This window comes from Rattus rattus, chromosome 2, assembly GCF_011064425.1.
Source record: "Rattus rattus isolate New Zealand chromosome 2, Rrattus_CSIRO_v1, whole genome shotgun sequence".
NCBI classification, from domain to species: domain Eukaryota; kingdom Metazoa; phylum Chordata; class Mammalia; order Rodentia; family Muridae; genus Rattus; species Rattus rattus.
Genome location: NC_046155.1, coordinates 120,863,710 through 120,877,424, shown reverse-complemented (window position 1 = coordinate 120,877,424; position 13,715 = coordinate 120,863,710). Strand labels below are relative to the sequence as shown.

Sequence of the window (13,715 nt, the reverse complement as noted above, 5' to 3'; positions counted from 1 at the left end):
GCTTCCTTCTTCATGCCTCTCACAGTCAACAGTCCTCAGTGGTCTTTACACAGAACTTCTCTGCTGGAGGAAGAATCATAGCAAATTACTACTACTGTGGCCGGAGGGTAGAAGCTGGCTAGTGAGGACTCACTCACGCGCTCACGCACGCACGCACGCACACAAAAAATATAGTGAATTTATGTAGTGGTACATTCTATAACCTCAATAATTAAGAAGATGAGACAAGATGATTACCACAGGTAAAAGGCCAACCTAGAGAGTGGGACCATGTCCTTTTTTTTTAAAAAGGTGTATATTCTTAAAAGTGTACATTCATTTAGACATATATTTATACAGCCTCACTGGAATATAAGAAAGAGAACTCATGTGGGTCAGAGGAATTCTCGACGCTGTGAAAGCCGATGGGATTGGACTGACCTCAGGATTCAGGAAATAGCTGAAATTGTCCACAGTAGGTGTATAGCACCCCGAGTACTTCATGTACCTAAGAACGCAGTGACCCCACAGGAAGAACTGGTGAGTCTCACCTTGGTATGCAGGGAATCAACCAGGCCCATCAACCCTCACCTCCAGCCACCACCACTGGCCAGATAACAGGAGGAGGCCCACTGCTAGGTAGGAAAGAAAGAGTAGCACCTTGGGGGAAGTAGCGATCAGTGCTTAAGAACCCCATGCCCAATGAGGCAGTACCTGCCTCCGAGGAAATCACACGCCCAGCCAGCATATTCTGACAGCAAGTCTCACTTACAAAAATCGAGCACCCGAAAATCGCTGTGCACTTGTGGAAGCCAGCTCCATAGGAGAAAAAGAATGTTTGTATTTGTCGAAAACATGCAGATTTGGGGAACATGAGCTGTGTCAACTTGTTTTATGTCAGCTTGACACAAACTAGAGTCCTTTTGTCAGAGGAAACCTCAGCTGGAAAAATACCCCACCAGATTGGCCTACAGGCTTGATTGATGGTAGATGTAGGAGGGGCCAGCTCTCTGTGGGTGGGACCACACTTGTCCCGGGTGCTATAAGAAGCAGGCTGAACAAGTCCTGAGGAGCAAACCATGACTTTCTCCTCCATGCCTCTCACTCCACTTCCTGGCTCCAGTTCCTGTCCTCATTCTCTGGATGAGGAGCTACAAACTGTGAGATGAAATAAACCTCCTCCTCCCCAAGTTGCTTTTGCTCAGCGTTTTATCACGGAATAGAAACTCGAAATAAGACATAAGTTCATCATGAAAGAGCGTGACACAAGACAAAGAATGGTTTTATTTGTCTAATAAGGACTAAGAGTGTCTGGGGACGATGTCAAAGGTGCATTTAAGTAAGACCATCCAACAAAGCAAACAGCATCTAGTGAATGGGAGCCCCAGCCCCAAGGATCACACCTACAGTGGATGGAGAGGAAGGGACGTGACCTCCACCCTGGACAGAGTCCAGAGCTCTTAGCTACTAGGACATTCATCTGCAGGGCGTTCATCCACAGGGCGTTCATCCGCCAAGTCAGCCCCAAATACAACTGTACTAAGGCTGCTACTCCCTCCCTGGAATCCTAGGTGGGAAACCCCTTATCTGCCTACTGCTGCTAAGATCATTAGAGCTTTAAGCCCCTCTCTTTCTTCCTTTTACTGAATTGCAAGTAAGCTTCTCACTCGCCTTCCACACCCTAAGTATCAAAGCGATTACAAAGACAATCACGGAGAAGCCTAATTAGTCTGTGAAATCCTAACTTCTCTCAAAGTCACGGCCCTGTAACCGCAAAGGCTGATGGGAATTTAGCTGCCCCACAAGTCTCCTACTAAAGACATGCCCGTGCCTCACTGCCCTCTAGGTCGGTTTGGGATGAGATGCCACTAGAGCGGTCCTAAACCTAGGGAAGGCTGGGGAAACCAGTCACCTCAGGCGTTCCCGTTCCCAATTTTTGGTTCAGGAAAGCTGAGGAAGGGCCGGGATGCTAATGAGGATCACATGGTAGGGCATCTCCTCACAAGGCTGTGTTCTCAACCTCAACCCGGGGACCGAAGAGCTGCTCAGCGACAACTTTGCCGTCATACTTGGGCAGTGTACCCCCAAAGTCAGCAGGCAAGATATTCTCATCAATCTCCTGGAAGAAGCCGTCCAGGTCATCTCCATGAACGAAGACCTGCAGGGAAGTGAGCAGGGCAACTGAGCAGAAGGGTAGGGGAAGGGAAACACAGAGTGCTGTCTTTGTCTGATGATGTCTTTCTCTACAGCCTCATGTGGTGCCTTCCGGGGGTTGTTCACCCAACTTGGGACCAGTCTGTGGAAGGGTCGGGAGGCAGCCACACACTCACCCTCTGTAGCAACTTGTTCTTCAAGAAGGGCTTGACCACATTGTAAGTGGTGGTGAAGTACCATGGTTGGTGGATGAAGTGGATAGCTTTGAACCTGGCTGGGAATGAATCCTGCAGTGACAGAGAGATCCCCCAGCCCCGTTGCTCCAATGGTCTCAAAGCGTCCTACTTACCCTCACACATATGTGTGCACTCGCGCGCGCATGCGCACGTACACACACACATACATGTACACACAGGCACACACAAGCACGCATACACACATGCACGCACACACATACAGGCATGCACACGCATTCACACACAGCCTCTCCCCATGGAGCGAGGGCTGACTTGTCGGGCACCACATGTAGCCCATCCCAGGGCCAGTCACCAGAGAACCTTAGCTTCATTTTTGACCCCAAGGTACAGGGAAGATACCCTGCAAGTTACACAACCTAAAGCTATTCCTTGATGAAAAACAAAAACAAAAATGAAATCCTAGAATTATTTTTTTAATGGTACCCTTCCTTTGGTTATTTGGTGACTACGTGTTTGGTGTATGTATACATGTCTGTGTACCAGTGTGTGTGTTAAGGGGGTATTGTTTGTTTTTTGAGACAGGGTCTCATGTGTATTCAAAGCTGGCCTTATGACGTGACTGACTTATGACTTGGAACTTCCAATCCTCCTGCCTCTTCTGTCTTTGGAGTGCTAGGATTGCAGGCTGTGCCGCACTGGCCAGTGCTGGGAATGAAACTCAGAGCTCTGTGGATGTTAGGGAAGCACTCTGCCAACTGAGCAGTGTCCTCAGCCTGGGGATTGAGTTGTTTTCAAACCACTTGTCCGTTGGGTGGACTGCCAATCATTGTAGACTATAAGGACATCATGGTCACCCTCCGTGTCACACACCCCCATTCCCACCCTGTGTTCCCCAGTGCACATAGGGCACATAGAAGGTAGCTCGAAGGAGCCACTGTGGGATACCAGCATATAAAGGAATCAGAGTGGGCGATGAGAGTCCTTCCTCAGGATAAATACTCAAGCAAAAAGAGGCGGCGGGATCCACGTGGCCAGACAGCCTGAGGTTCCAGGACAACTCTGCCACTTTATCTGTGTGTGAACTTAATCTGTGACCTCCATCTCCGAGCTTGAAAGATGAAGCAGAAGATATGGGCTAGACAGTGAGATTAGGCTCCATCGTCCAGCAAGTGTTTGTGGCTGAGATGAGCGCTGTCACTGCTCTGGATGACGCTAGATTGTCAACCCCTCCGGTCCCTTCCTGCATCGTGAAATGGGAAACTAGAGCAAGCCTCCCCACCTGTGAGAGGTTCCAAGGTCTCACCTGGAGCATGTCCACCATCTTCTTGAGATCGGAGGGGCGGAGTCCCGCGGCCTGCTGCATGGTGAAGCCCTTGAAGTTCTCAACAATACAGAAGCCATTGATTTGGGTTTCCTCGTTCTCCAGCAGTTTCTCCAGAATGAAACAATATGCCTGTAAGATCTAGAAGCACAGAGGCTTAGGTACATGGCTCGGTCATAAGGCATCCCCAGCATCTGAGAGCCTGAAGCACAGCAAGCAGGTTTAACATCCAACCCATGGAGATGATTAAAACTCAGGGTCCTGAGTGGAGAGCCAGCTCGCTGCAGGGATTTACCAGAGGTATCCATCTAGGTCTTCCCCCTCACTGAATACATGCCAATAAAATCACCCTGGACGTCACATTCATGTGGGATAACCACACCTTGAGCCCAGCATCCTGTGAGAGAGGAGGGAAATGCCGGAAGCTTTAAGCTGTGGAATACTGGGAGCACTGAGAGTGATGTCAAACATTAACAGTATGGGGAGCTCACTCCCACAGAAGGACCCCTTGCTGGGTTTTGGTTTTGTTTGTTGGTGCAGGAAATCAACAGGAGACTCTTGGACAAGTGCTAGGCAAGCGCTTACCGATGAGCTCCACCTCCAGCCTTGGTTTTGTTTTTTTTAAAGAGGGTCTTATTTTGTAGCTCAGACTGGCCTTGAAAACTGCTTAGCCCAGGCTAGCCTTGAACAAGAGCTCATTCTAACACCAGCTCTGCTGGAATTGTAGATCTACCATTAACTACCCTGCCTGCTGTGATCTACCTTTCCTAGACCCACAGACCCTCCCTTCCTCCCTCCCTCCCTCCCTCCCTCTCTCCTTTCTTCCCTTCTCTTTTCTGTACAGGGCATTGAACCCAAGGTACTGCAAACTACCAAATGACATCACCAGCCCTGTTTTTCACTTTGCATTTTTAGACAGTGTCTTACTAAGTTACTTAGGTTGGCCTTGAACTCACTCCACAGCCCTCTTGTAATCAGTCCTCTTGCTTTAGCCTTCCTAGTAGATGGGTTTACAGGCCTATGCCACCAAGAATGACTAATTCCACTGTTATAAGAAAACTGTGAGTGGCCTTTTGTTTTGTTTTTTGGTGTGTGTGTGTGTGTGTGTGTGTGTGTGTGTGTGTGTGTGTGTGAAATTGGAAGGATACAATAATTAAAAATTATCGGGGTTGGGGATTTAGCTCAGTGGTAGAGCGCTTGCCTAGGAAGCGCAAGGCCCTGGATTCGGTCCCCAGCTCCGAAAAAAAAGAAAAGAAAAAAAAAATATCTAGGTACCAGAATTATAGATGAGTTTAAGTTAATAATTTTTTGTATATTCTAAAAGGAATTCATACTATCTACATTACGAAAATTCATGTTTTTAAATTTTTTTCTAAAAAAAGAAAAAGAAAAAATACCTTCAGTTGGAGCTGGAGAGAGAGAGAGAGCTCTGTGATTAAGAGAGCTTGCCGTTCTTACAGAGAACCTGAGTTTGGTTCTCAGCACCCACAGGTAGCTGACTTGTAACTCCAGCTCCAGGGAATCTGATGCCTCTGGCCTCTGCAGGAACCAGCGCTCATGGACACACAGACACACACATATACAGGTGACTAAAAATAATATAAAACTCGAAAGTCATGGTGGTGCATGCCTTTAAACCTAGCATTTGGGAGGCAGAGGCAAGCAGATCTCTGTGAGTTCGAGGTCAGCCGAGTTTACATAGAGATTTCCAGGCCAGCCAGAGCTATGTACAGGGACCTTGTCTTAAAAAACTAAATATATGTAAATCGTTATAAGAGATTTTATTTATTTATATATTTTTTATTTATTGGTTTGTTTGTTTTTTGAGAAAGGGTTTCTCTGCAAAGTTGGGATTAAATGCGTGCCTCCACCACCGGCTTGCTTTTATTTTTGTTATCATTTATTTATGAGAAAGATGTTGACTCCTCTGGAGTCTGACAGGAGACTGTGAGACTGTGTGAGCTCCCTGACATGAGTGCTGGGAACAGGGCACGGGTCCTCTGCAAGAGCAGCAAGAGCTCTTAACTGCTGAGCCATCTCCCTGACCCTCCTCCCCAAAACAATGTCTTTTTTTAAAAAGGCGTAAATTCTCACGTTAATATCTTGTTTACTGAGAAGGCCTAGTAACATCTTTAATTAGACTAGGCACGAGGTGGGGGTGTTTGCTGTTTCCATCACCATTTTAACTAGAGCGAAGGACTGGCAGGTGCAATCTAATTCCTTCTTAAAGTCTGGGCTCTAAAGACTAGAAAATGTGAAGAAAACAGTCTCATTTATTTACAGATAACTACTCAGAAACACAGGTGAAGGCCAGGGATGAGGCTCACGTGTCAGCACGCTTGGCTAGCATGACTGTAATCCTGGGTTTGATTCCCCGGCATACATAAAATGACATACGGTAGCACACACCTGAAACCCTGCACAGCAAGAGGTCAGAAATTCGAAGGCCACCCTTAACTTCATAGTGAATTTAAGCCCAGCCTGAGATACCTGAGACGGTGTTTCAAAACAAAACAAGGAAGGAAGGAAGGAAGGAAGGAAGGAAGGAAGGAAGGAAGGAAGAGCCCTTAATTCTTCTCCTTAATCAACTATCTTGAGTGCTTAAACAGAGAAGCATACAGAAAGCAGATGGTTAGGTAGGACAGAACCTGTACTTTCCAGAATCTTCCAGCCCATCGTCCTCTGGTCCCCATTCTCTCTATTGCTCTCAGTATTTGGCAAGGTTTCCTTCAGCTCACAGCCCTCAGCTGCTGTCTCCACTTGGCGGTGCTGGGGATACCCAGGCCAGTGGGTTCTTCTTGCAAAACTGCTGGGCTTTCCAGCCACCCTGGAGCATCCTAGGAACTCCCTCCCTGCTTGGAAGATGCTCACTACCTGGCTTCCTCCCTCCGCCAGACCTTGCCTCCCCGGGATTCCAACAACAGTTAGGAGAGAGAGCCCAGCTGACCTCATCAAAGGTGACTTCTTCACAGTGCCAGTTTTCAATGTTGAAGAGCATAACCACTCGGCCATACTTGTCCCGACTGGAAAGGACACCAGGGTAACCGGCCTCGATAGTGCAGCGGAGAGCCTCCATGGATAGGCTATCGAAGAGTTCAGGGTACTGGAGCCGGAAGTTCACATAGCCTGGAAGAGGAAGAGTGAGGGAGCCATTCCAGCCTCACTCACCCAGCTTCTTAGGTGGCACATGACAAGAATCAAGGGTCTGGTTGCTGTCTGTGTGTAACAGAACATTCAACTCTTTGTGTCCTGTGTCCTCTCCTTTCCACAGGATAAGTATGATGGTTTGTATATGCTCCGCCCAGGGAGTGGCACTATTAGAAGGTATGGCCTTGTTGGAGTGGGTGTGGCCTTGTTGGAGTGGGTGTGGCCTTGTTGGAGTGGGTGTGGCCTTGTTGGAGTGGGTGTGGCCTTGTTGGAGTGGGTGTGGCCTTGTTGGAGTAGGTTTGTCACTGTGGGTGTGGGCTTTAAGACTCCCCACCTATGGCCTCATTGAGCACCAGTGGGAGGAGAAGCCCTTGGTCGGGCCAAGGTTTGACCACCCCAGTATAAGGGAATGTTAGGGCAGGGAGGTGGGAAAGGGTGGGTGGTTGGGGAGAAAGAACTTCATAGAAGAAGAGGGAAGGGGATGGGATATGGGGGTTGGTTATACATGGGAAACCAGGAAAAGGGATAACATTTGAAATATAAATAAAAAATATTCAATTAAAAAAAGATCCCCGTCCTAGCTTCCTGGAAGCCAGTCTTCTCCTAGCAGCCTTCAGATGAAGACGTAGAACTCTCAGCTCCTGAACCATGCCTACCCGGATGCTGCCATGCTCTTGCCTTGATGATAATGGACTGAACCTCTGAACCTGTAAGCCAGCCCCAGTTAAATATTGTCCTTCTAAGAGTTACCTTGGTCATGTGTCTGTTCGCAGCAGTAAAACCCTAACTAAGACAGGAAGATTGGCCTGTCTCCCCTAACTCCTGTGGCAATTATACAGGGTTCGCAAGTGAGCATCGAGAGCCATGCAGACGTGAGGTAAAGTCTGGACTCAGAAGGCTTTCCTTATTCCAGCAGTGCCTGCACGGTCCACAAATGCCATTCTTACCAACCCTGAACAGGTCTCTGCCTTCACATAGCCATATGTAGCCCCAGCCTCGGGCCCAGAGGAGGAGTTTAGGGAGCGATTGCTAAGAAGCTGCTAAAAGCTTCTCTGCTGTTCTAGAACACCCGGTCTGACCTCGCCTCCCCTCTGCCTTCTCATTCCCTCTGTCTGATGACTCCATGTCTAATGTCCTCGGGGTCTTATTTTCAGACGTCCCTTTGCAGTAGGAGCCTTTCTAGACACTTCACTCACAGCTCCGACCTTCTGTCCTTTATACCCAACAGCTTATTTTCTCCTTACCACCTGTCACTCAAACTCTGCCTATGTATCCTACTTCTCAGGGCTATTGTCCCCACCTACAGAATGGAAGGTCTACAATGGCAGGGGATGCTTGAGCTCCTTCACCTGGAACAGTGGTGGGTCCAGGGTGACGCTGAGGTGACACTTGGGGATAGCGGGGGGAACTTTAAAGGGAAAGCTGTTAGCTGCAGACCACCTACTTCAACCCTCCCCCCTACAGACACCAAAGACTCGATTTCTTCAGGAAATGTTTTCCTTCATCCAGCAGAGCTGTCCCAGCTCCCTGGTCCCAAGGCAAGCACCATCTTTGGTTCCACTGAGGTTGGGGTTTAGTGTCAGGTAAGAGCTGAAGGAGGCTTCTTCACCTGTAACATTCCAGGGCCCAAGGTGGTCCTGAGGGGAAGAGAAGGGTCTACAAAGGAAACACCTTCCTTCGTCATCTAAATGTGGTTCCTGAATTTTACTCACTGCGTCCTAAGACTGACAGAGAGGAGAGCCATCCATCCATCCACAAACTGCCCAAGTGATGTTGGAGGCTGCTCAGTTCGGGCACGCATGCGCACGTGCACACACACACACACACACACACACACACACACACACACACGAAGGGTTTGGAGGCAGTGACTACCTCGTGGTATAAGGGAAGTATCTTAGTGTGGAGAGGTAGACGACCTCCGACCTCCTCGCCCCACCCACCCCACCCCCACCAGGGCCAGCCCTTCAGTGCAGGCCTTACCTTTGAGCAGCTCATAAGCCCGGCCCACATCAAACTTGCGGGCACGGATGAAGCGCAGGAGGAAGGCGCTGTCTCTTGCCTGCACCCTCTCAGCCACTGCCACGGCCAACTCTTCCCCAGAAGCTGCCTGTGCCTGGACCAGCTCCTGTAGCTCCCTCACCGCCTCGTCCCGGGTCTCCTCCCTTTCATTCAGCTCATCCTTGGCCTGGAACGGGGTGGGATGGGGCAGAAGTTACCAATGGGCGCTGCTGAGGAACAGGGAATGTGAGAAAAGGCTCAAATCTAAGCGAGCTGGCTGGGAGTGCCCAGAGCACTGCAAATGTGGTCTTACTTTGTGCAGCTCTGTTCTAAACGGTCAAGGAGTGGCACGCTGCTCTCTCATAGACATTTGCGTTTGGAGAAAGTCAAACTGCTCAGCCTGAATTTGTTTGCAAGATACTGACAACAATAAAGTGTTTCTAACAAGTGCCATGTGTACTGTGCTCTTACCAAACAGCCTGCTAGGTCCTCTAAAAATAGTGTGTATTTTTTAAAATTTTATTGAATTTATTCACTGCATGTGCGAGAGTTTTGCTTGCATGTATGCATGCGCGTCATATGCATGCTTGGTGCCTGTGAAGGTCAGGAGAGGGCATCAAGTCCGCTGGAACTGGAGTTATGAATAGTTACGAACTACACTGTGGGAGATTGAGCCCTGGGAGAACAACAAATGCTGTCAACCACTGAGCCATCATCTCTCCGTTCCTACATTATGTTTGTAAAAAAAGATTTATTTATTTTATTTATATAAGTACACTGTTGCTGTCTTCAGACACAACAGAAGAGGGCATCAGATCCATTACAGATGGTTGCGAGCCACCATGTGGTTGCTGGGAATTGAACTCAGGACCTCTGGAAGAGCAGTCCGTGCTCTTAACCGCTGAGCCATCTCTCCAGCCCTACATTATGTTTTTAATCTTTGTCACAACTCTTTGTAGAAATGCGGTTGGGTTTTTTGGTTTTTGTTTTGTGATTTTAGTCGCAGTTTGCATTTATTTGTTCTCTCTCTCTCTCTCTCTTTCTCTCTCTCTGTGTGTGTGTGTGTGTGTGTGTGTGTGTGTGTGTGTGTGTGTGTGATGGTGTGACATTCATGTGGAGGTCAGAGGACCACCCACAGAGTTGGTTCTCCCTCTACTGTGTGGGATCCTTCGGATCAGACTCATTTGGCCAAGCTCCATGGCAAGTGCTCTGTAGTCAATGAGCCACCTTGCTAAGCTCTGGCTTTTGTTGTGGATGTTTTAGTCCGAGTCTCTAGCCCAGCTGACTTCAACTTTGATATACAGCCAAGGTAGCCCTGGAGCTTCTGATCCTGCCTGCACCTCCCACGCGCTGGGGTTACATCTCAGTGATGCTGGAGACCTAATACAGAACCTCGTGACTAGAATTTTAGACTACTCTGCCAATCAAGCCACACCCCCAAACCTATTTTTGTTTCTTTTGAGACAAGATCTCTATATGTAACCCAGGCTGAACTTAAAATTATAATTCTCCACCCTATGCCTTCTAAGTGCTGGGATTAAAGACATGAGTCACTACACTCAGTTAGTGGTCTGATCCCCATCTCCCAGAGGAGCAGGTTAAGGGGACTAGAGGTGAGTGTTCTTGCCCTAGTGTCCCCAATGAGGAGGAGGCACTTCTGGGGCTTTTTCTTTCACTTGGTGGCCTCCCCGACTTGATCCAGCAGAGGGCAGCCTGCCTCAGCCCCAGAGCTTCACAGCCGTGTTTTGTTTTTTGTTTTTTGTTTTGGTTTTTTTGGCTGGGCCAGAAGTTCTGTAAGAATGGCTGGGTTAACTCTTCCTTTGGGCAGCATGAAGGGCAAGGGAGAAGGATTTAGGTGTGGACCACCTGAGAACACGGGTCAGTGGATACAGTGGTATGTGCAGAGATGAGAGCCTGAAGCTGAACTCACCCACTTCCCATTTTGCCCCCGCAACCCTAAGAACCCTGCCAGCTCCAGGAGAGCGCACGGTGATCACACTGAGCTGGACTAACAGCCATGGTTCATAGGCACAGAAAGAGGCCGGACCCAGAGAAGGAAAGCTGTTTGCTCAAGGTCACACAGCTGGTTTATGTGTGGCCCCAGAACTTGAGCCCGATGCTTTTCTACTGGGGACAATGTACCCTTGTTTACTCGGGCCACTTCTTTTTTTTTTGGTTCTTTTTTTTTTTCGGAGCTGGGGACCGAACCCAGGGCCTTGCGCTTCCTAGGCAAACGCTCTACCACTGAGCTAAGTCCCCAACCCCTACTCGGGCCACTTCTGAAGCAGTGTTCTTTATATCTGAGTCTAGGATGGTTTCCGGCCCATAAGCTCCAGGCTGGAGTCTTAGACTAAGGTGGTCTGAGTACTGATAAGCCCATGTGTTGTAATAGCTCTGACTCCAGGATAGTTTCTAGAACAGGCTAGTCTCTCAGATCTAGGATAGCCTAGAGAGTGGGACAGAACTTTTCTAAAGGACAGAAGCCCATTCGTCCCACCCTTGCTGGTTGCTTCCCAGGCTGTCCCAGCCACGCCACTGCTCCCTCCCACTCTGGCACCTCACCTTCTGCAAAGTGTGGCGGGGCAGCTGGCTGCATAGGCCAAAGACAGGACCATGATCCTTGGTTGTGAGCTGTTCCAGCTGTGCCCGGAGCTCCTGCTCCTCTTCAGGGATCATTCGGAATGTGCCCACCTGGGCAGAAAGGAGGCAAGTAGAAGGTGGGACAGCTCTGCCCACAGCAGCAAGAACCACTGGCAAACGGGTTTGCACAGTGCCTTTGGCCAAGATATGTGCTAAGCCTCCTCCCTTCAGTGGGTTAGGGCCCCAAAGAGATTGTTGGGTTGTGGGGAGGAAGGAAACGAGGGACGAAGAGTCTGGGAAACTCACCCCCTCTGACATACTGCCTCTTGAAGACACTGAGGAGAAAGAAAGAACCTGTTTGCTCTGCCCTGGCCTCTCCAGGTGGCCTGTCCCCAGCAGCCAAGGAAGTCAGGTCTGCAGTGATATTAGAAAAACCATTTTGTGTTTGTCTCAGAACAGTGGGGTCTCGAGCATTCAAGTCCTTCCCAACAGCCAGCTGATTGGCCAGAAATATAGATGGGTCTTGGTCCCTGTGGTTCTAACTAGAGAACTAAAATTAGAGCCCGTGTTCCCTACCTGGCTCTGAAGGACATTTTCCTGGGCTACACTTGGGGGAACACTGCATTTGGAGGGATCACACATCAAGTACAGTCTTCAGCTGTGGTTAGCCAGGAAGAAACCAGAGGGCCCTATCCTCAGCCACAGAGCCAGATCACTGCAGTGTAAGGCAATCTCCCTTCCTCTCAGTAGCCTTCCTTCCTCAGTGCAAATGCACACTCAGCCTAGTGGATGGCTCCATTCCCAGGGCATTCATGGTTAGGAGCCACAGTGGGCAGCTATACAGTCAGTCCTGGGTGTGTGTTCAGAGCTTTGTGACACGCTAAGGCTTCTAAATGCATCGTTCAGAGACTGGCATGGCAGCTCACTCCTGTTTTATCTAAGGGGAAAACAGTGACTGGTTCAAGGTCACAGAGCCCAAGGATACATACCTAAGCTGTGACTTCTGTAGGCACCAAGAAGCGGCAAAGGAACAGGATATGGGACTTGGATTCCAATCCTGTCTTGCAAGCTGTGTGATTTCACCTGAGCCTTGACTGTCCCTTGTTGGGATGGAAGGGTTAACATGTAATTAAATAGCATACACCAGCACAGATTTCTGGGCCACCAGAACAGTTATCCGTCGTGACCCATGTTTCGAGATTTTCTCCTCCCAGACCCAAGTGTTCCCAGTGACTGTGCGGATCTTTACATTCTGTTTCCACCCGTGACCAGGTTCCGTTGGTCAGCTTGGTCATCTACTCATAGTTGGTGGGTGGCTGGGGCTTGAGCCTGTGTCTACCTGACACCCAGTCTTTTCCATGCTTCAAGCCAAGTCATCTCTGTGCAAAGTCCCTGGGGGAGCTGGCCCAGAATTAGCAAATAAGGTACAATTAATTACCAATAGTAGGGCATAAAAAGTATTTGATCATCTGTAGGTTGGAGAGAGCTGGATTTGAACCTGGCTTTTACCACCCGCGTGACCATGGGCAAGGTATTGAATCCTTCTGAGACTGAGGGCAAATTGAGGATAAAGTATCTGCCAAAGTGACTGCCGTGAAGACCACAGGGTTCTGTGACATAACCGAGAGTGGAGTCCTGCTCTACCACGGAGTCTTTTCTCCCTTTCTTAACACGGAGATTAACCCAATTTGTACACCAAAACTTGAGGTTCTCCGAGAATATCTGAGGGCCTGTTCCTTTCCTACCACAGCCCTGGAAAGGACAAGGGAATTCTTGGGGCTGGAATCTACCCATAAGAACCAAGTACAGGGGTTGGGGATTTAGCTCAGTGGTAAAGCACTTGCCTAGCAAGCGCAAGGCCCTGGGTTCGGTCCCCAGCTCTGGGAAAAAAAACAAAACAAAACCAAGTACAAGCCATCTCTTTGGAGAGCAGACAGACATCCAAATATTTCACAGACAGACATCCAAATATGTGGGCATAAAGACCAAGAGCTGACTATTGTGGTTCACATCTACATTCCCAGCACTTGCAGGACAGAGGCGAGAGAATCAGAAGTTAAGGTTTTCCTTGGCTGCATAGTTAGTTCAGAGTCAGCCTGTGAATACATGAGACTCTACCTCAAAAACAAAAAGCAAAAGCTGAGTATAGTTCTGCCATCTTTAATCCCAGCGGTCAAGGAATCTCTGACTTCAAAGCCAGCCTGCTTTACATAGTGAGTTCCAGGACAGCGAGGGCTATATAAGGAACCCCTGTCTCAAGCAAACAAAGCGAGGGAAGACTAGGAAGAACTCGAGAGGAATTAGAGGCAACCCCTAGTCAGATGTGCAGATCACCA

General features: G+C 48.9%; 1 protein-coding gene across 1 annotated transcript; it reads right to left on the bottom strand.

Annotated features, from left to right (window-relative positions):
* Positions 1 to 1,800: 1,800 nt before the first annotated feature.
* Rlbp1 (retinaldehyde binding protein 1) lies at positions 1,801 to 12,475 on the bottom strand. Its single transcript, XM_032893385.1, has 8 exons — positions 12,369 to 12,475; positions 11,686 to 11,714; positions 11,362 to 11,490; positions 8,782 to 8,986; positions 6,599 to 6,777; positions 3,634 to 3,792; positions 2,310 to 2,420; positions 1,801 to 2,137 (listed from the first exon to the last, which is right to left on the bottom strand). Exons 2-8 carry the CDS (start codon positions 11,695 to 11,697, stop codon positions 1,979 to 1,981), a joined length of 954 nt encoding a protein of 317 aa, XP_032749276.1. The 5' UTR covers positions 11,698 to 11,714; positions 12,369 to 12,475; the 3' UTR covers positions 1,801 to 1,978.
* Between the last annotated feature and the right edge of the window lie 1,240 nt (positions 12,476 to 13,715).